This window comes from Mustela nigripes, chromosome 16 (assembly GCF_022355385.1).
Source record: "Mustela nigripes isolate SB6536 chromosome 16, MUSNIG.SB6536, whole genome shotgun sequence".
Taxonomy (NCBI): Eukaryota; Metazoa; Chordata; class Mammalia; order Carnivora; family Mustelidae; genus Mustela; species Mustela nigripes.
In genome coordinates, this window is record NC_081572.1 from 13640594 (window position 1) to 13662609 (window position 22016).

The following is a 22016-nucleotide window of genomic DNA, read 5'->3' on the forward strand; positions in this document are numbered from 1 at the left end:
CCCTGGCTTGTGTTCTCTCACTTGCTCACTCTCTCCTCCTCTCTCAAGTAAATAAACAAAATCTTTAAAAAAAAAAAATTGAAATTAAGTATTCTTTCTTTTTTTTTTTTTAAAGATTTTATTTATTTGACAGAGATCACAAGTAGGCAGAGAGGCAGGCAGAGAGAGGGAGAAGCAGGCTCTCTGCAGAGCAGAGAGCCTGATGCGGGCCTCGATCCCAGGACCCCAAGACCACAACCTGAGCCAAAGGCAGAGGCTTAACCCACTAAGCCACCCAGGCGCCCATGTTCTCTGTTTAGATAGAAATTATGCAAGTGACGGTATGGATTAAGTCAGCTATGTTAGGAACCCTTTCAATAGTAGTGAGTTACTTGAGAAAATAGAATGTCCATTTAATTAAGTTCGTTCCCATACCATCTCATTTTCATGTTGAAATCTTACACTTGTAAGTTATGTTTTCTACCCCAAGAATGTTTTTCTTGTTTCATTGAAATTTGGTAGATTTTCCTGAATAAAAAGGAAAAAGGAATTAGTAAAAGAAAGAATTCAGCATCTTTATAACAAGTGAATCCTTTAAATTAATTTTTTTAGAAAATAACCAGGCTGTCCTGTAACTCTTACACTCAGTCAAAGCTCACTTAAGTACTTTCTGATTTGATATTATCACTTAATTACATTTTTGATACAGTATTGCCTTTTAAAAGTATTTTATTAGTCTTTTGGATTAGAGGACTCTGACATCTTTAACACTGTAAATTGGAATGAGACTGCTGTCATCGCTCAGTCATAAGTCAGAAATACCAATTATAGAGAGAAATTGAAAGCAGATTTTTAAAAAAAATGATTTTCGGCAGTTTTTTTAGAAAGCTTCTAATAGAACAATATGCTAATTTCATATGTCAGCAGATGCTGATTTGAATGCAGAAAATGAGGGGCTAGTTTGGGAGTGCGTGCGACTCTTGATTTTGAGATTGAGTTTGAGCCCCACCTTGGGGGTAGAGATTACTTAAATAAAAAAAAATTTTTTTTTAAAGAGCAAAGTGAGATAACATTCATTAATCCTTTTTTTTTTTTTTCAGTTTTTATAATTTTGATATCCATTTATTTATCCATGACTTAATATGTCCCTCCTTTCTTCAGAATTACTGAGTGACTCATTCCGGGAGTTCTACTCAATTTTTATTTACTTACTACCATAATAGTAACAATATTTTATTTTTATTGATTACTAACAATGTGCCTCGGTGCTACGATCTATACCTTATTTTATTTTAATCTTTTACAATCTGTGCCTTATTATAATACCTTTAATTCTTACAGTGGCCCTGAAAGCGTTACAATTATCCCCATTTTATCAGCAAGGTAAATAAAATGGCTCAGAAACCCAGAGAGTTGTGTCTTGTCCACATTTGCATATCTTATAAATGCTTGAGTATTTTAAAGCCAGGTTTTTCTTTTTTTTTTCTTTTCTTTTCTTTTTTCTTTCCTCTTTCTTTCTTTCTGACTTTATTTATTTTTTAGACAGAGACACTGGAGAAAGGGAACACAAATGGGGAATGGGAGATTGAGATTGAGTTTGAGCCCCACCTTGGGGGTAGGGCTTCCTGCTGAGCGAGCCTGTTGCAGGGCTCCATCCCAGGGTTCTGGGACCTGAGTGGAAGGCAGACGCTTAAGGACTGAGTCGCCAGGTGCCCTGAAACCAGGTCTTTCTTAAAGCCCAGTTCTTTCAGCTCTGTGAGTTTGCTATTGAATAGACAGGAAAGTTAGACTCATCAGGTAACTCACACATGCTCCTGAATTCCTTTTGAATGTGAGAAGAAATATTGTCATACGTATTTCTGAAAGTCCGGTCCTAGCCATGCATTTACCTTGTGTTTTTAGTTGACATCTACAGCTACATTACAAGTGATTGGGACCATTGGAGAGATGCAAGCAGGGCAGGAAGTTGCTCTTCTCTCCAATTTGAACTTTGTCCATAAGAAAGGAAGAGAGTGGAGACATTATTACTCACAGAGTTGACTCCTTCAAGGACCAGAATTTAGCAGAGCATGTATATCATGTTGATGGAAGTGTTCTAAACTGGATTGTAACGTCAGCCTGCTCTGTTCCTGCCATGCACTGACCATAACTTAAGTATTTCTGGTTCAGATTCCATTCATGTGGTTCAGTGATGATCTCAAAGTCAACTGACGTATAAGCAAGACTGTCTTCCAGCAAGTACTTACACACTCTGAAGTGTGAGGTCCTGTTTCTGTATGTTTCTAGATATCTATCTACCTACCTTTCTTTTCTTTTCTTTCTTTCTTTTAAGATTTTATTTATTTGACACACAGAGAGAGAGATTATAAGTAGGCAGAGAGGTAGGCAGAGGGCAGGAGGGGGGGTGGGGGCCGGGAAGCAGGCTCCCTGCTGAGCAGAGAGCCCAATGCAGGGCTCTATCCCAGGACCCTGAGACCATGACCTGAGCCGAAGGCAGAGGCTTAACCCACTGTGCCACCCAGGCACCCCTCTTTCTTTCTTTTTTCAAGATTTATTTATTTATTTTAGAGAAAGAGCGCACGTGAGTGGGGGGAGTAGCAGAGGGAGAGGATAGAGAGAATCTTCGATCAAACTCCCCAGTGGGCAAGGAGCCTGACGCAGGCCTCAGTCCCAGGACCCTGAGATCGTCTCCTGAGCTGAAATCAAGAATTGACTGCCGAATCAACTGAACCACCCAGGCGTCCGTAGATAGTCTTCCTTTGCTGCTATACTAATTCCTCTCTTTCCACTATTTTTGTTTTTTAAAGGTTTTATTTAATTTTTGTTTTTATTTTGCGAGAGTGAGCTGGGAGGGGCAGAGAGAGAGAGGGAAAGAGACCAAATCCCAAGCAGACTCCATACTGAGCACTGAACCCACTGTGGGGCTCCATCTCATGACCCCGAGATCATGACCTGAGATGAAACCAAGAGTTGGACGCTCAACCGCGCGAGCGACCCAGGCTCTCCATCCTCTCTCTCCACTATTTCTCACAGATTGTTTTATCTTAAGCTACTGTGGGCTAGGAAATCAAAATAATTAGAGCTTGCTCAATTAAAGTAAAAGTAATTTGAGTTTGAATGAGACTTGAGGGGATTTCTTGTGAGCAAATATACTGAGCTTTAGTGGGCAGACTTTGTGTTACATTATTTTAACCTTCAGTGCATAGATGGCAGTTGTCAGATCAGTGCCATTATGTCTAACACAGAGAGTGTTTTTGTACTTCTTTTAAACAGAGAAGAAGATACAGAAAATGAGAATGAGAAGAAAATTTGGTACTACAGCACAAAGGTCCAACTTGCAGAATTAATTGACTGTCTAGATAAAGATTACTGGGAAGCAGAACTTTGCAAAATTCTGGAAGAAATGCGGGAAGAAATCCACCGGCACATGGATATAACTGAAGACTTGACCAATAAGGCTCGGGGCAGTAACAAATCCTTTCTGGCGGCAGCTAATGGTGAGAGGGAAATTTTCTCAATTTGCTTGTTACTAAATTTAGGATGAACTCTTGCTATGAAATCCCTGTAAAACTTGAAATCATTAAAATTTCAAGTTATATATATTTTAATTCTCTGTTTTTTCTTTTTAAATATCTTATTTATTTGAGAGAGAGAGCAGGAAAGCACAAGCAGGGGAGCAGCAGAGGGACAGGGAGAAGCAGACCCCCGGCTAAGCAGGGAACCCGACTTGAGGCCCGATCCCAGGACACTGGGATGATGACCTGAGCAAAGGCAGACATTTAACTGACTGAGCCACCCAGGCACCTCAGTTCTCTGTTTTCTTTTTCCTAAGGAATCTTGTTCATCCCAGCATAAATTAGGGATTTTATGCATTTTAGCCTTTAGTATCTTACCATGGTCATTACTAAATTGGTTTTTTTTTTCTTTAATTCGGGTATCTTATTGAGAATCCTACTTCTATTTATTTATTTATTTATTTATTTGAACTATTTATTTATTAGAGAGGCAGAGAGGGAGAGAGCGCGAGTGGGGTGAGGAGCAGAGAGGGAGAAGCAGGCTCCCCACTGAGCAGAGAGCCAGACTCAGGGCTCAGTCTGGGGACTCTGGGATCATGACCAAAGCCAAAGGCAGATGCTCAACCTACCTCAGTAGGTAGTAGACCCAGGCATCCCGCGAATCCTACTTTTAATTATGAGAAAGAGTATTCTTTTAAAAGATACTCTTTGCTTTTTTTTTTTTTTAAATAAAACTTTCGATTTTAGAATAGTTTTATAGTTACAGAAAGGTTCTGAGGTAGTACAGAGGGTTCCAGATTCCCTGCACCAGGTTTCCCCTATTATTAGCATCTTACATTGGTGTGGCACATTTGTCATAAGTAGTGAACCTATATTGATAACATTATGATACCTTAATCGATACTTTATTCTGATTTTCTTATTTTTACTGGTAACCTTTCTCTGTCTCACCATCCCATCCAGGCTCCCACACTGTATTTACTTATGTCTGTTTAGGTACCTCTAGACTGTCACATTTTCTCCAACTTTTTATATTTTTGATGACTTTGACGGTTTTGAGGAGTACTGGCCAGGTATTTAATAGAAGGCCCTCAAATGGATTTGTCTCATGTTCTTCTCAGAACTGAGATACGGATTCTGGAAGGAAGACCACACCACTCTCCTCCTGTCAGTACTACATGCCATCAGGTGACTTGTCACTGATGATGTTCATCTGGTTCAGGTGGCATTTGTTGAGTTTCTGCCCTGTAAGATCACTGCTCCCACCTGTGCTGTGCTTTTCGGAAGAAAGTCACTGTGCACTGCCTGCGCTCAGGTGGGGAGGGTTTGGGCTCCACTCTGGGGTAGCAGCTGTCTACACAAATTATTTGGGACTTTTCTGCAAGGGAGATTGTCTATTCTCCTCGTTTATTTATTTATATCAGTGTGGACTCATGGATATCTATTTTATACTTTGGATTATATTTCAGTAGTACCTGATTTACTTTGTTGCTCAACTTTTTGCTTTATAAAAAAAGATAATAAATATGATTTTTAAAAATTTAATTTCTTTTCAGTGTAACAGAATAAATATGATTTTTTAAAGAAAGCTTAAATAGTACAGAAAGGTATAGAATGAAACGTGAACTTCCTTTGTAATCTCCAGTTTCACTTTTTTTTCCCACTTTTTTATGTTTAATAAGTATCACCTGTGTTTTCTTTAAATCTTAGGTAAAATGATTGGGTAAGACTCTGAAAGTACACTTTAACTGCCTGGTTTTGCTTTTCTATATACATTATCTGCTATACGTAAAATCCTTTTAATGTTCTTGAGTCTCCATTTACTGAAAAAATTTCCCCATTCTCTATTTTGCTTCAAATAGAATGTCTATACTTAATAAATATATTTAGTTAAGCTGTTTCCCAGCTTCTTCTCACATACTCTACATCAGCATTCACTTGAATTCACCCATGTTTTTTTGAGGACGATAGTCATACTGTCCTGTATAACTACCGTTGCATACACATGACTTCATCTTCAGAAACTAGCAGACTAATTACCAAGGATTGTGTTTCTTCATGTCTGGTTGTTGGAAGTATTTTTCTATTAGATCTATTGAGAAAAATAGGTAACATTTTTATCAGATAATTGTAGATGTTAGAATTTTGGGGGGAGTTTGTATCCCCTTCTGATTTCTTTTTCTCCGTGGTATAGATCAGATAATAGGAAGTTTATTAATTTTAGACAGGTTACTTTCCTCTTGGTTTTCTTTCATGAATCCTGGCATTAAAATTGACAAATCCATTTTTACTTTTTTGCATCCTCTGCTTTTAGTACAATAATAAAGAACTATGTCCAGTCCCCTAAAAGGCAGTATTATGTATGTTTTTATCAAGTATGTTGAATTAGAAATATTTTCTAGAGTGAGCTTGCCTATGTACAGAATTGTAGAGGTGGTATCATCTTTTTTTTTTTTTCAAGATTTATTTACTTATGGGAGAGAGACCAGGAGGTACACTTGAGCAGGGGAAAGGGCAGAGGGAGAGGGACAAGTAGACTTCCTGCTGAGCACAGAGCCTGATGGGCTCCATCCCAGGACCCTGAGGTCATGACCTGAGCTGAAGTCAGACGCTCACCAGCTGAGGCACTCATGCACCCCAGTGTCATCTTAAGTAAAGAGCAAAATCAAAATAGGAATTGGTGATCAGAATGTTTAGTGGTCTGATACAGGGGAATGTGAAAAACTAGAAGTGCCCAATATAGAAGAATTGGATTATCATATGATAGAAGATTGGAGATTTGGAGAATTACATAAGGTACCATGCCAGAACAGTAGCTGGGTCTTTGAAGTACTTAAATTCTCTTTCTCTAAATAAACAACGTGGTAAATACACCAGCTTTTATAAAAAAAAAAAAATAATAATAACCAATTAGCATAGTAGGATTATAGTTGGTATCTTATTTGTATTTTTCAAATTTCCTACAATGAGCATTTTTTGGTTTTATTTTTGTTTTTTAAAGATTCGGTTTATTTATTTTTAGTGGATGAGAGAGGCAGACGGAGGAGAAACAGAATCTCAAGCAGACTCCCCACTGAGTGTGGAGCCTGATGGCGGCTTGATCAGTCCCACAACTCTGAGATCATGACCTGAAGCTAAAACCTAGAGTCAGGTGCTCAACCAGCTGAGCCACACAGGTGCCCAGCATATAATGTACTTTTTAAAAAATTAAACTTTTTTATGTAATCAGGAACAGCAGAGAAAGCTTTGAGCATTAGGCCAGAATATATTCTAAGACAGTTAGGTGACTAGTGCTTATGTGCTGTGGGACTGTCTTGATCCTGTAGTTACCCTCTTAATACAGTGTGGAGCTCATTTAAGTAAGAGTGACTGTGGCTTGGATATATTTCATTGGAGATCTAGGCAGAAAGTGACACTTTTTTTTCTTTTCTTTTCTCTTCTCCTCCTCCTTTGCTAAGGTTCATTCAACATGGTTCTCTTACTCAAAAGAATTGAAAATTGATGAGGAAGAGGAGAGAAAACTATCTTTTTTCTTTTTTTTTTTTTTAAAGATTTTATCAGAGAGAAAGAGAGCACAAGCATGGGGAGTGGCAGGCAGAAGGAGAATCAGTGCTCCCCACTGAGCAAGAGCCTGGTGTGGGACTTGATCCCAGGACCTTGGGGTCATGACCTGAGCTGAAGGTAGCTGTTTAACCAGCTGAGCCACCCAGGCATCCTGAAAACTGGCATTTTTGAGTACCTGCTTTGGTGTTCATCTAGATGTTTTACAAGCCTTTAATCCTCTCAACAGCTTTGTAAGGGGTGTGGGTACTGGCAATAAATTAAACATTCAGACGGAAGAATTCACCATTAAAACGCTGGTCTGCCACTGTTAAGTCTATTTGCTCTCACTGGGAACCATAATCTGAGCTATGGTAGTCCCTTTAGGAGCATCTGGGCCAGGTAAAAACCTAGAATAATTTCTTGTGGTGTTCTTCAATTTGGGATTTTATGAGAGGAAAACAGCAGAAACTGCTAGATTCTGAAATAGCCAGGAGTAATTTGCATTATCGTGACATCAGTTTCAGCATCACAGTGTAGTCTAATGACTTGACATTCTTAACCTTGAAAATAGCATAAATCCTTTCAAGTTTAGCCCTTTGGTTTTTATTTTTTTTTATTATTGTTTATTTTTTTTAAAGATTTTATTTATTTGACAGACAGAGATCACAAGTAGGCAGAGAGGTAGGCAGAGAGAGAGAGAGGAGGAAGCAGGCTCCCTACTGAGCAGAGAGCCCGATGTGGGGTTCGATCCCAGCACCCTGGGATCATGACCTGAGCCAAAGGCAGAGGCTTTAACCTACTGAGCCACCCAGGCGCACCAAGCCCTTTGGTTTTTATATACTTATATGTATACTTTAGGAGAGTTTAATTCTACTTTGGTAGTTCAGTTTTCCTTTTCTGTTTTTGTCTAATAGTTTATGAAAATTTTCAAATATATGGAAAGATCAAAAGAATGGTACAGTAAGCACCTGTATGTCCATCATGATTATACAATTTACTGTATAATTTTAGTTGTAAGTAGTTTGCTATATTTGCTTTATCATATACCTTTATGGTAATTGTATTTTATAATTCTTTATTTTGGTGTTTTTGAAGGAAGTTTATTTTTGGAATACATTTTTCTAAGTAGAGATGGTTTTTATTTTATTTTAGAGAGAGAGAGAAAGAGCGGGTGGGAGGGGCAAAGAAAGAGGGAGAGAGAGAATCTTAAGCAGATTCCATGTCCAGCACAGAACCCCACATATGGCTTAATCTCACGACCCTGAGATCATGACCTGAGCTGAAATCAAGAGTCAGATGTTTAACTGGCTGACTGCGCCACCCACTCACCTTGGTAGTAGTAGTTTTGTTTGGTCTTGTTTTTAATGTTGTTTTATTCTCATTAAATGGCACTAGGAAAGTTGGGAGGAACTTGAACTAGTTAGGTGAAAAAGCCAGCAGCTGGGGACGCCTGGCTGGCTCAGTCGGTAGAGCTGGTGACTCTTGATCTCAGGGTTGTGAGTTCAAGCCCCACATTGGGCATAGAGATTCCTTGAAAAAAGGAAAAAGAAGAGTTGGAAGTTGAAAATCTGGGTGGAGCTGTGTTTGAAAGAGAAATAATATGGCTCTAAGAAGAGCAAGTGATTAGGGACGCCTGGGTGGCTCAGTTGGTTGAGCAGCTGCCTTCGGCTCAGGTCATGATCCCAGCGTCCTGGGATCGAGTCCCACATCGGGCTCCTTGCTCGGCAGGGAGCCTGCTTCTCCCTCTGCCTCTGCCTGCCATTCTGTCTGCCTGTGCTCGCTCTCCCCCCCGACACCGATAAATAAATAAAATCTTTAAAAAAAAAAAAAAAAAGAAGAGCAAGTGATTAGAAACTAGACTTCTAAATAAAAAGTTCTTTAAAAAAAACGAGATACTTCCATTGATAAGTTTAGTGTACTTATTAGCAAGTGTAACCACGGCTGTGGTGAATTGAACTGAAAGTGGTGGGTAAAGGGATATGAAGAGATAGGTCAAAAGGATCCTGGGAAGAAGACTTGGATGATGAGGAGGACAGAAAACATGCCAGTTGGAATTTCTTCCATATGAACTTGTCCTGTACCTATCTTAGATGGTCATATATTGATTGGCTCTGAATTCTTATAGAAATTCGGAATAGAGAAGGTGATAGAGAGTGTGAGGAGTTAACTCCAGCCAGCTCAGCTGTCATCACTTTATCAGAAAGATCAGTGTTTTCCAGTGATGACTTTTTAGGTTTTTTTTTAATCCTAGGAAGCATTCTAGATACCTACAATTTTTTTTTAAAGATTTTATTTATTTATTTGACAGAGAGAGATCACAAGTAGGCAGAGAGGCAGGCAGAGAGAGAGAGAGGAGGAAGCAGACTCCCTGCTGAGCAGAGAGCCTGATGCGGGACTCGATCCCAGGACCCTGAGATCATGACCTGAGCCGAAGGCAGTGGCTTAACCCACTGGGCCACCCAGGCACCCTAGATACCTACAATTTAAGAAGCCTGGATAAAAATGCAGGTACAGAAGATTTAAACAAAGGAAATGTAAACAAGGAAATTCAAAAATTAAAAAAAAAAAAACACCATGTTACATGGCATTAAAAATGTTTCTTGTTCACAAACACTGTACTCTAGTTGGTAATTTTATTTCTCATGGGGGTACATTTAGCAGTTCTAAAATTACTGTGTATACTAGAGTTGACCAAATAAATAGATATAGATAATGAGAACAAGGTTTCTCTTGTTAGAAGTTACAGAGAAGCAACAGGGCAGTGCTTGAATGGACCACACAAACCACCGCACAAAGATAGAGAAAAAATATAGATGTATGACATACATTGTTTAGTATGCATATACATAACATTTCCTAGCTGTTGGCTGAGTATCGAAATAGTGACACTGTAATAGTAACAATTACACCTGAGCCCAGATCATATATTCAGAATATCATTCTCCAATAAAAAAAGAACCAAGAGTCCTTACAGAGATCATGGATTCTAGGGTTGGGGCAGGGAAAATACAAGGTGAGCTTGGAACGTCTTGTCATACTAGAAAGTAAGGGAGCGCTTCATGAATGAACGAATGAACACCGGAACGACTGAAGTGTGTTCAGAGAACACAAGCCTCACTTTCAGCTCCCAGGGGCCAAAGCTGGAATAAACTTGAGGACCAAAATAGAAAATGATAGTGTTGGATCATAATCCAAAGAGAGTCTTTGCCAATATACTTGTGGTCTACATCATGCTATAATATCATTCTACCCAAATTAAAAGAGGATTAGAGCCCTTAGGGATTTATTGACTTTCAGAACAGTTACGGGGCTTCAGAGAGAAATGTATTTTCCAAATGGGACTTTGTTTTTTCATTTTGCAGTAGCGCCTGAAGGTTAGATAGCTTGGCGACTGTAAGTCTAAACAGCTAGTTCAAGTCAGATGTGCACTGGGTCATGGGTACCTTGGTTTTGACCACTGTACCACACTGCCTAGACTGTGGGTCTGTGCAGCTTACAGTTTCCCTCATACGGTAGAAGAAATGACAGTAATCTCTATCGTGTCAACTTCAAAGGTTAGACTGATTTTCTTTTTTGAAAAAAGAAAGTAGTTGTAATTACCATGTATTTTGTAGAAATGAAGATAACCAAATTGGTTGGGTTCTATAAGCATTGAAATCGTATTGGTAATCTTTATCCTTATTTCATAGTTCTAATGTCTTAACATGTTTAATTTTAATGACTTATATTCAAACTCTTAAGTGGCATCTGTAGTACTTTTATATTTGGTATATATGGAAGCAAAACTTTTTGTTTTTTATTACAGAAGAAATTTTGGAATCCATAAGAGCCAAAAAAGGAGATACTGATATTGTTAAAAGCCCAGAAGAAGTAGAAAAGGACAAGAACGAGACTGAGAATAATAGCTCCAAAGATGTTGAGAAAAGTAGAGAGGAGTTTGAAGACCAGTCCCTTGAAAAAGACAGTGACGACAAAACAGCGGATGATGATCCTGAGCAAGGAAAATCTGAGGGTAAAAAAATTACTTGGCTAGAAAGTGATATTTAATCAGTGTTATATATGAAACCTTCAGTTTTACTTTCAAAATGAAAATGAATCTCTTTTTATTACGAATAGTTATTTAAATTTCTATTTCTAAAGAAAGTAGGATATCATTTCCCCTGTAACATGTATAATCATTGTAATGAGTTTTACATATTGGTGGATTGGTTATAATATATATCTCTGTTTATACTTCCTAATAAGGTGCCATTTTCTTATGAGATTTGTTGGTGAATAATCCCTATTTTTATAGCAGAATATGCACTTTTGTATGTGATATGTTCATTTTTATATTAATTAAACATTCTTAATATTTTAAATATTCGTAAATACTCTTTGGATTACTTACTGCAGAAGTATCCCAGAATCTAATTGCTTCAAAATGGCCATCAAATAAAAGGACGTTTTCTTGGTGATCATTCATTTTTAGTAGTTGATTGAATGTGGCCATTTGTCCTAAAGCAATTTTAAAGGATATCTTTAAAGTTTTGTTGTGCATTTTACTGTAGAGCCAACAGAAGTTGGGGATAAAGGTAACTCTGTGTCAGCAAATCTTGGCGACAACACAACAAATGCTTCTTCAGAAGAGACTAGTCCCTCTGAAGGGAGGAGTCCCGTGGGGTGTCTCTCAGAAACCCATGATAGCAGCAACATGGCAGAGAAGAAGGTGGCATCTGAGCTCCCCCAGGATGTGCCAGGTACAGAGGGCAGTGTATCAATGCCTCTGTAATGGGGGGAATCGTTCCCTTTTGTAGTAAAAGCTGAATGTCACCTGAAATTTTAAAGTATGTGTTCATTCATGCTGCTTGCTTACATTAAGTGCCATCCCTGATTGCTAAATTGTCACCTAACATTTGGAGTTTGACACGTGTTCTTGCAGTTAGTGCTTGAAACTCATCATAATCTTCATGCTTTTTTAAGTTCATTTAGCTGGTTTTGACTAATAGACTTATTTGTATATTTTATCATCAGATCATAGTGGCAGATATTTTGGTTTTAAGTACTTACATACTAATGGCTCCGTGTTGAATGATTTGACCATTCCAATTCTGTATGTACTAACAAATTAATTTATGTTTGCATGTGCTTGTGTAGTTTTTTAAACATTTCAACCATAATGTTATAATAGAAAACCATTGTCACAAAACATTTTTTGCAAGATAAATTTTGACATTGAAAATGTTAAGTTAATCAATAGTCCATATTTTAAGCTTTTTAAAATTAAAATTATACTTGAAGTAAGTTATATCACACGCAAAGAATGTCATTATGCCTTTCCTTGGACCTTTTTTTAATGAAAAATAATTTTTATTATAAGAGCTATATGTATTTTTTAAAAAGCAAACTAGGAAATTTAGGTGAGCAAAACAAAATAAACACTGGTAATCCCACCACAAATTAAGAATCATAGCTAATACCTTGCTGGAAGTCCTTAATGATTTTTTCTATATATTAGAAGAATATCATGTATTTTCCAACTTGTGGTACTGTCATTGCTCTTGGGGGTAGGATTCTGATGTGTTGGGAAGAATGACAGCATTAGTTAACAGTTGGAAGGCTTGATTCTAGATCCACTTCTGCCATTAAGTTAATGTCATATTTAATCTCGCAAGGCCTCAATGTCCCTGTTTTGTAATTTGAAGGATTTTGATGATTAACAGTTCTTGTGTGACTGCTTTCAACTGAGTACTTATAAACAGTGAACTGTTGCTGAAAACACCAGTAACATTAAATTAGTAACAAATGTAACATTAGATTATATGCAGAGATGTATGTGTAGGGTCCAAAAGAATCAGAATAATAAGGTCACCATATTTTATCCTAATGAGAGATTGTTGATTAAGATGAAGAAAAGTCTGAAAACTGTGCTAACTGGTGAAATAAAACAAAATTTTGAGCCTAGAAAAGAATAGACTTGGTATCAAGAGCAAGCTAGATTGAAAATAATGTAATTGTCCACTGAGAAGTTGTCTGGGGGATTAGACTTCTCTTTGAGATGTAGGCTATTAAGTCAAATAAGAAGAAATAATAGGAATATTATGAGTAAATATTAACCACTTTAAATTAGAGCTGTTTAGAAAATAGAAGTAATAAATTCCCTTTTACGAGATTCATTTAGTAAATACCTATCAGAGATCATTTCATTTCATGAAGGAATAAGTGATGTTAATACCTACCTGACCTGTCAGAGATGATTTCAGCACAAGTCCTTTATTGAATGGACTGGAGAATCAGAGATCTATAATTCTGTGGTTAGACTCTAAGTCCTGTCCAATTAAAATATTACAGTATTACGACTTAATATCTTTATGAGACAGAATTTGGAAGCAGAGTACTAGGTCCCCAAAATTGTGAAGAGAATTTCATTTTTATTGGAATTATGATTACATCCTTAGTAAATACTTACTAAGATATTCTTTATGCCTTTAGATTTATAGTTATTGTGAACCTTATTCTTACTAGTAGGTTTATATACTGGTTAGTTGTTTGATTCTTAAACCAAACACAGTAGAATAACAGCTGAGCACAGATTTTAGCAGACATTTACTTTTACATTATTTATTACCAGTTTATTAATATCTCTCAGACATTTGTTCTTTTGCTGCCAGAATGGTTTAAGGGAGAAACTCTTATCTTGGTATACTTTAAGGGATGCCAGATGAAATACTGTATCTGCAAGAGTTAGGGTAGTACCTGACGTGTTGAATGCTCAGTGAATGCTGGATATGTTGTTATTGCTGTATACAGTCAAAGCTTTGAAAGAGGGAGAAGGCCTAGTGAGTAAAAAATAACAAAGTGGGTGAGTTGAATTACACATTTAAGGTTCAGTAATAGTATTTAAGTTTCGTATTTAAACTTAAAAAATTCAGTTGGTTTTTCACGTATAGGTCACAAAAAATCGATTTAGATGAGATCCTGAACAAGAAGTGGGAGCAAATAGCAATTGTCAGTTGCTGTAATTGGAGTTGATTGGGTTCATTAGCAGGATCAGAGTGCCAGAGAGCTGAAGAGGCTATAAATTGAAAACCTGACCATTGGGTAAATCACAGCTCTCTCCTTGACTAGAGTAGAAAATTAAACTAAACCTAAAAACCTGGTAGTCTCATACTTGTTTCCAAAACAATGTGAAAAGCATTTTTAAAGACATACATTAAACACACCACACCAGTTTTTAAAGAGGAGTTTGGTACATTTAAAGTAGACATACATTTTAGTAAATCCCTCACTTTAAAATTTACAACACTAGTGGGAATGTATCAGTGACCAAAACAAAGTCAAGGCCCTTGAGGATTCTCCTTTCTAGTGGGCAGTAGATGGGCCTAATGGTAGAGTCCTGATCCTCATGGAAGACCGTAACGTAGTTACATAGAAGACTCTCTGCTTCCTTCTGTTTCTGTCTCTTTCTCCATGCACTCATTTATTCAACAAGTATTTATTGAGTGCCAGGTGCCTGGCAGTGTGCTGGGTGCTTTGTGGTATCCCTGGACCACTCTCTGTGGGCAGTAGATGAGATGTGGTATTACAAGAACTGGAGAGGGGGGTTATTCTGGGTAGATGAGAAACAATAACTGTGATAGAAAGCATCTCATTGGCTTTCTTTCCCCAACCTCCAGAATGTATTCAGACGCCTGATTTAATGACTCAGGCTTACCAATAGAAGACTGTCAGATTGGAAGGTTGTTTTTTATGGAAAAATGTGTTTTGGTAAACTTTTTCATTAAAATATAACATGGTAAAGTACGTAGGAGTTAAGTAAACAGTTTCCTAAAGCATACCTCTATAACCACATCATGTCCCCCCTAGTCACCACTATGCCCATCCCCACAAAAGCATTTACTGTCTTGACTTCTACAAGTCAGTTAGGATTGCCTTTAAAAAAGATCATAAATGGTATCAAACAGTATGTACTTTTTGATGTCCAGTTTTTTTTTTACCTCAACAATATATGAGAGCCATCCAGATATTACTTGTAATAGTAGGACATTCTGTTTTATTGCAGTATGATATTCTATTACAGACATATATAGTGACCAATTACTAATTAATTATAATTACTCATTTTCTGTGTTGATAGGCATTTGAATGGTTTCCCATTTGGGGACCATTGTGAATAATGCTACAGTGAATATTCTTTTACATGTTTTTTATGCTCCTATATGTGCCTTTCTGGAGGTATAAGTCTTAGCTGTGAATTTCCCGGGTCATTCAGGTTGTACATGCTCATCTTAATAGAAATGGGTAGCTTTCTAGAGTGGTTATAGGTTCACACTTCATCAGTGGTCTGTGAGAGTGCTCGCTCCTCTGCATCCTTTCTAACACTTGGTATCATTAGTGTCATTCGGTTTTTTCTCCTTTATTTTAGTCATTCTGATGGCATTTTAGGAATATCTGGTTTGAACTTGTGACTGAGAATGTTGAGCGTGTGTGTGTGTGTGTGTGTATTTTGTGTATATATGCACATATTTGTTAAATATATGTATACCCAGGCCATTCGGCTACCTTTTTTTGTAAACTACCTGTCAGTTCTTTTGTTTTCTCTTTTGTGGTGTCTTTTTCATTTGTGATTGTTTTCATGACAGAGGGTTAATTCCAGTCCCTCTGCTCCTTCTGGAAGCAGAAGTACTTACATTGATTTTTTATTTTAAGATTTTATTTATTTCTTTTACAGAGAGAGATCACAATTAGGCAGAGAGAGAGGAGGAAGCAGGCTCCCCACTGAGCGAGAGCCCGACGTGGGGCTCGATCCCAGAACTCTGGGATCAGAGGCCTTAACCCACTGAGCCACCCAGGAATCCCCTTACATTGATTTTTTAATTAATTTATTTATTTGTCAGAGAGAGAGAGAGGGAACAAGAGAATGAGCACAAGCAGGGAGAACAGCAGGCAGAGGAAAAAGCAGGCTCCCCTCTGAGCAAGGAGCCTGATGTGGAACTTGATCCCAGCACCCTGGGCTCATGACCTGAGCCAAAGGCAGATGTTTAACGACTGAGCCACCAAGTCATCCCTATTTTTTTTTTTTTTTTAAGATTTTACTTATTTACTTGACAGACAGAGATCACAAGTAGGCAGAGAGAGCGGGGGAAGCAGGCTTCTTGCTGAGTAGAGAGCCCGATGTGGGGCTCAATCCCAGGACCCTGAGATCATGACTTGAGCCAGTGGTAGACACTTAATGACTGAGCCACCCAGGTACCCCTAAAATTTTTAATTTTTATCATTGTTTTGGTTGTATTAAAAAAAAATAGAGCTCCTCCAAAAGAGTATCCTAGTTGATACTTACATTTAGATGCAATATTATTTCTCCTCTGCCTCCTTAAGATGGATGCTTTGATAATTTTTAGTTTTTATTTATTTTTTTCTAGTCTGTCAAGGTTGTGATTTTCCCTTTATGTACTGCCATAGCTGCATCCTGCAAACTGATATATTGTCTTTGTCATTCAGTTTAAAATGTTTTCTGATTATGAGATCGTTTTCTTTTTAACCCATTCTGGTTATCTTTTTTTTTTTTTTTGCTATTGATTTTTAGCTTAACCTACTGCAGTCAGAGTAATTGTTGAGGTTTTATGGTTCAGTATGTGGTTAATATTGATAAATGTCTTAATTATCAATATGTATTTTTAGTTGTTGGGTACAATATTGGGCAGTCAGATCAAGGTTTTGAATTCTGTTGTTCAAATCTCTATCCTTGCTATTTTTTTTCTCTTTCTTCTTTTTCTGTAAGATACTTTAAAATTACTTCAGTTTACTGTGGAGTTGCCTTTTTCTCTTAATTTTTTTTTTCAGTTTTTGCATTATATACTTTGAGACTAATTAGGTGCACATAGTCTTTATATTTCTTGTTGAATTAACTTTATTATTGCAAAATATCATTTATCTTTATTTTTTTGTAAGATTTATTTATTGATTTTAGAGAGAGAACACACGTGCAAGTGAGGGGAGGGGCAAAGGAAGAGGAATAGAATCTCAAGCAGTCTCCCTGCTGAGTGTGGAGTCTGACGTAGGGTTCCATCTCACAACCCTAAGATTGTGAACTGAGGGGAAATCAGGAGTTGGACACTCAACTGACTGAACCACCTAGGTGTGGTTCAGAGATTCAAAGATAAAATGTCCTTTATCTTTAGTAAAATTTCTAAGCTACAACAGCTTGCTTTTAATTCCATCCCAGGACCCTGGGATCATAACCTGAGCTGAAAGTAGATGCTTTACTGACTGAGCCACCCAGGCACCCCTAGAATTTCCTTAGAAATATATCCAGAATCTTTTTAGAAATACATCTACTTTCAGGGCACCTGGGTGGCTCGTTGGTTTAGTGTCTATCTTCAGCTCGGGTTGTGATTTTGGAGTCCTGGGATCGAGCCCCTGGTTCGGCTCCCTCCTCAGTGGGGAATCAACTTTACCTTCTCTTTCTACCCCTCCCCCCACCCATGCACTCGTCAAATAATTAAATCTTAAAAAAAAGTACATCTACTTTCAGATTTTTTCAGAAGTAAATATATATTGGGGAGCCTGGCTGGCCTAGTGAAAAGTGTTTCTCTTGATCTTGGGGTTGTGGGTTCAAGCCCTGTGTTGGGTGTAGAGATTGTTTAAAAATTTAAAGAAATCTTCAGAAGAAAAGAAGTAAATGTATATTATTTCAAGCTATATTTTGTCATAAAGTCTTATTAGAGAGCACTGTCATTTTGTGATACAATAAATGATATTATGTAAGGGAAGAATTATAAATTCATGGTCAAAAAATCTGTGGGAGTGAGAACATGAGAAAAAACATGCAGATGTGATTTCATTTTGGGTATGATCAGTGATCAGAAAGATTTTTATGTGGCAAAGATTGATTAAACTGAAAAGTTGGGCCGTATTTTGGGGAAGGTTAGTAGCCATCACTTAAAAATACTAATCTTTTAACATACCTATTAGATTTTTTTTCCTTGCATCTGTGTTCCAGACATTTCACTTCAGTTCATGAAAATGGTTATGTTGCCAAAAACATCCCCATGTAGCAAGTATGCTCTTTAGTATTACTTCTTTGTAATTAACAAGAGGCTTAGTTTCAGAATTATACTTTTGTCCTGGATTTTAGATTGGAACCTTTTTGTACCAGAATGTCAAGTTTCAAATTTAAAAGTGGAGAAAAGGATACATGACTTGCTAGCATCTTAAAGTCAAATCCACTCTTGAGAGTTTGTATTCAGACAATGCAGACAGCATTTGTTTTAAGTTGATGCCTGCAGATTTAATGCCTGGGATTAAAGAACATATCAGCAGTAGATGAAACTAGCTTCATTTCCATATAATGGTTTTGAAAATGTTTCCATGGACATTCTGAAACTCTAACTGCTATAAAGTTAAACTAAAGGAACATACTGATTTAAACTATTAACTTTTGGGGATAATGACATCTTGAAAGATAGGCACTTTGCTTTAGTTTTGAATTTTACTACAAGGGAAGTTCGGTGGGCGTGCCTGGGTGGCTCAGTCAGTTAAGCATCTGCCTTCAGCCCAGATCGTGATCCCGGGGTGCTGGGATCAAGGCCTGCATTGGGCGCTCTGCTCTGTGGGGAGCCTGCTCCTCTTTCTCCCTCTGCCCCTCCAGCTTGTGCTCACTCACTCTTTCAAATGAATGAATAAAATCCTTTTTTTTTTTAAAAGGGAAATTCATTTGATAGGAGACTGTTGGTAATAGATGCTAAACCAGTGTATTAGCCTCACTGAGTTGATCCGTAAGCTTTTGAGCTTTTGCAGTTAAATAATCTTTTCTTTCTTATCCTTTTTAGTAGGTTTGGTTTTAGTTTCTAGATTACCTATTTTACCTCAATTTTTTCCTTTAAAAAAATTCCCCTTTTAACCAGATAGAAAAATTACTTTTTTCTTTGTAGTTTTTTTGCTTAGAATTTTGTTTTTTAGGTTTTGGTGTTACTGTTTAGAAGTTGAAGATCAAGATCTACATGTAATTCTGGTTTGAGGGATAACCATAAAACTTACCCTATAATTGATTCATTGACAGTGTTTGTCATGTCTAATGAAAATAGTATTGTAAATGCCAAAACCCATAATATTTGCCATATGGCTAGAAATTCGGACTTTAAAATGTACCTCTTGGTAGGTGATACCTTCTTGGTGGTATTTTGAAGCAACTGCTTCAGATTTCCTTAATCTATAGCCAAATGAAGTAAAGAAGTGAAGAGTTGTAGAACAGTTATTTAAAGGTAGCTTTTTTGTTTGTTTGTTTGTTTTGTTTATTTATTTATAGTAATTTCTATACCCAATGTGGGGCTCAATCCCATGGCCACAAGAACAGGAGTCACATGGTCTTCTGACTGAGCCAGCCAGGCTCCCCTAGAACAATTATTTAAAACAACAACAACAGCTGGGGTGTCTGGGTGGTTCTGTAGGTTAAGCATTTGACTTTGGATCTCAGCTCAGGTTTTTATCTCAAGTTCATGAGTTCGAGCTGTGCCTTGTGCTCCACACTGGGCGTGGAGCCTACTTTAGGAAAAAAGCAAAAACCAACAGCCAAAATCAGTATTCTAAACTGAAGTGGAGGAAACGCTGTTTTCCACTTAAGACAGATTAACTTTGGTTGAAGTAACAAAAAAAGCTATGTTTTATGAATTTCTGGTAGTCTTTAGTTTATTATTGCCTTTAGAGTTTAAATGGATACAATCTGAATTCGATTTGCTTTCAGTGGGTTATTGGCTTTTTTAGATGAGAATACCTGGTAAGGGATTGAATGAAGTACCATTATCTCCCCAATAGCAGAAAACACTTTCTCTAAAGTATTTTAAGATGTGTATAGTCATAATCTCTTTAAGTTCCTATCCCAGAATTTTCTTAGTTTACCATACTTGGAGTATATTATATGCTAAAAAAGTTTTGGTGGGCCGGTCTAGAATTTTTCTTATTCTGTGGGACAGTACACTCTGAGGTCATGAGGGGATATCTTCATATATTATTTTGTATATATTATCTTTATATATATATTTATGTATATTATATATATGGAGAAGATGATATTTAGACTGACCATTATACATTAGGACTACTACACTTCACAAATACAGATCTTACATCTGTGAAAAGAATGGTTAGAGAAGAATTTGATATTATTTGTGAGAGACTTCTTTTGTTCAGATTTTTCTGAGTTGATTTTATTACTGGTTTATAGCTGTCAGATGTTAAATTTGGCATTTTGAAATCCTTCATAAAAAATTTTTATACTAGAGACATTTTCAAACATACATAAAAGTTAAGAGAATAGTATAGTGACCACACCCACATTACTGTATATCTAATACGTAAAAAAGAATTATCAAGATTTGTCTTGTTTGCTTCACCCATTTTTTTTTAACTCGTTTTTCTTTTTTTGGCTCAAAAAATATTTTCTTCTTTGATTCTAGGTGTACATTGTCAGGTAAATCACAGTCCTTAGTTAATAGTACTCATCATTGGTCATTGCATAGTATCCCTTAATTTATTCATTCAGGTCTTAAATTACTTAATAATGAAACTAAACACCTAGGAACTTGTCACCCAGACAAAAAGCTAAGTAAGTCCTGCTTTGATACTAACCTGCATCTTTAATCACCTCCCCAAGTTCATCCCCTGCCTCCTTCTCCCCTACCTGAAGTAGTTGTCACTCTGAATCCTGTGTTCACTAACATCTTCTTTTGTTTTTATAAGGGAAACACAGTAGAATCAAGACTGTTGATATTGGAGGTCAAAGTGATATAAAATTCACTTGCTTTTGCTTCATTGAGTTGATTTACATAATTTTCTAAAAACTACATATTTCTCTTTTTAGTTTTAAACTTTATTACGCGTGTATAGTGTTAAATATTTATTTTTCAGTGTATTGTGTTACATGTGACTTTTTGAAACTTCAGTTTCTCACTTTATATTATAGTAATAATATAATATTGTATGTTGCTAATTGCATTGTAATATTCCTCTATGCAACTATACCACGGGTTTTTGTTTTTTTTTTCCCTTTCTCGTTAATATGATTTTGGATTCTTTTCCTACTGCAGTATTTTAAAGCAAATCCCAGACATCAGGTTATATCAATCTTACATACATCTCTAAACAATATGAAAAATATGAACATTTTCTTACATAATTACATTGTCATTTTAATAAAATTAATAGCAATTCCTTAATATCATCTACTGTTCTGTTATTTAAAATTTGCTCTCTTTAAAAAAATTTTTTTTTTTTACATTTGTTGTATTTGTAGTAACTCCAGATAAGATTCCCATATGACATGACAGTTGATTTTATATCTCTTGAGTCTCTTTGTCTAGGGTATTCTCACCTTCTCCGATATTTTCCCTCTGTACACTGTTGACTTGTTGAGAATCATAGTGTATCTTGCTATGGGATATCCTACATTTGGGATTTGTCTTTTCCCTTCCTCTTAGTGTTCTTCAGTTTATTCTGAAATCTTGATTAAAATCATTTTTAACTATTTTTGGCAAGAATATTCCATAACTTTGTGCTGGGTACTTCATATTATAAAGCATCAATAGGCTCGTGATGTCTTTTTATGGTCTGCCTTTATAAATGCTGAAGTTGATCAGTGAGGTCAGGTAGTGACATTGTAAAGTTTTCTGTTAACCTCTCATTCATTGATGATCATTTCAGGATCAGTTACTTATTTGGAGAGTATAATGTGGTGGTTTTTAATTCTGTCTTTTTTCTGAATTTGTTTAACTGGAATTCTGTGAAGAATTTTCCCTTGTTAGCTGAGACTGTTTGAATACTTGAAATCTAGTTAGAGCAGGAATAAATGCTGAATTATTTTTCAGAATCAGTAGTTGGTGTCCAGTTACTTTCAGTGTTGATTCATGAGTTAGGGACTTCTGTACAGGAGCGTGGCTTTCTCATTTTAAATATCCGTTTGAACTCATGGGTCTTTATGTATTCAATTTGTTTTAGTCTGTGGTA

The 22016-nt window shown here is 36.7% G+C and overlaps 1 protein-coding gene across 11 annotated transcripts in view; it reads left to right on the plus strand.

Moving 5' to 3' along the window:
• Window positions 1-22016, plus strand: part of BPTF (bromodomain PHD finger transcription factor) — a 159081-nt gene that overhangs the window by 56956 nt on the left and 80109 nt on the right. For 8 of the 11 annotated variants that reach the window (XM_059379970.1, XM_059379973.1, XM_059379971.1 and 5 more), the window contains exons 3-5: window positions 3253-3476; window positions 10843-11049; window positions 11588-11776. In XM_059379970.1, the coding sequence (XP_059235953.1) occupies window positions 3253-3476; window positions 10843-11049; window positions 11588-11776 (620 nt within the window). The remainder of the gene's footprint in view (window positions 1-3252; window positions 3477-10842; window positions 11050-11587; window positions 11777-22016) is intronic. The other 3 variants (XM_059379975.1, XM_059379977.1, XM_059379979.1) reach the window with 1 other exon arrangement.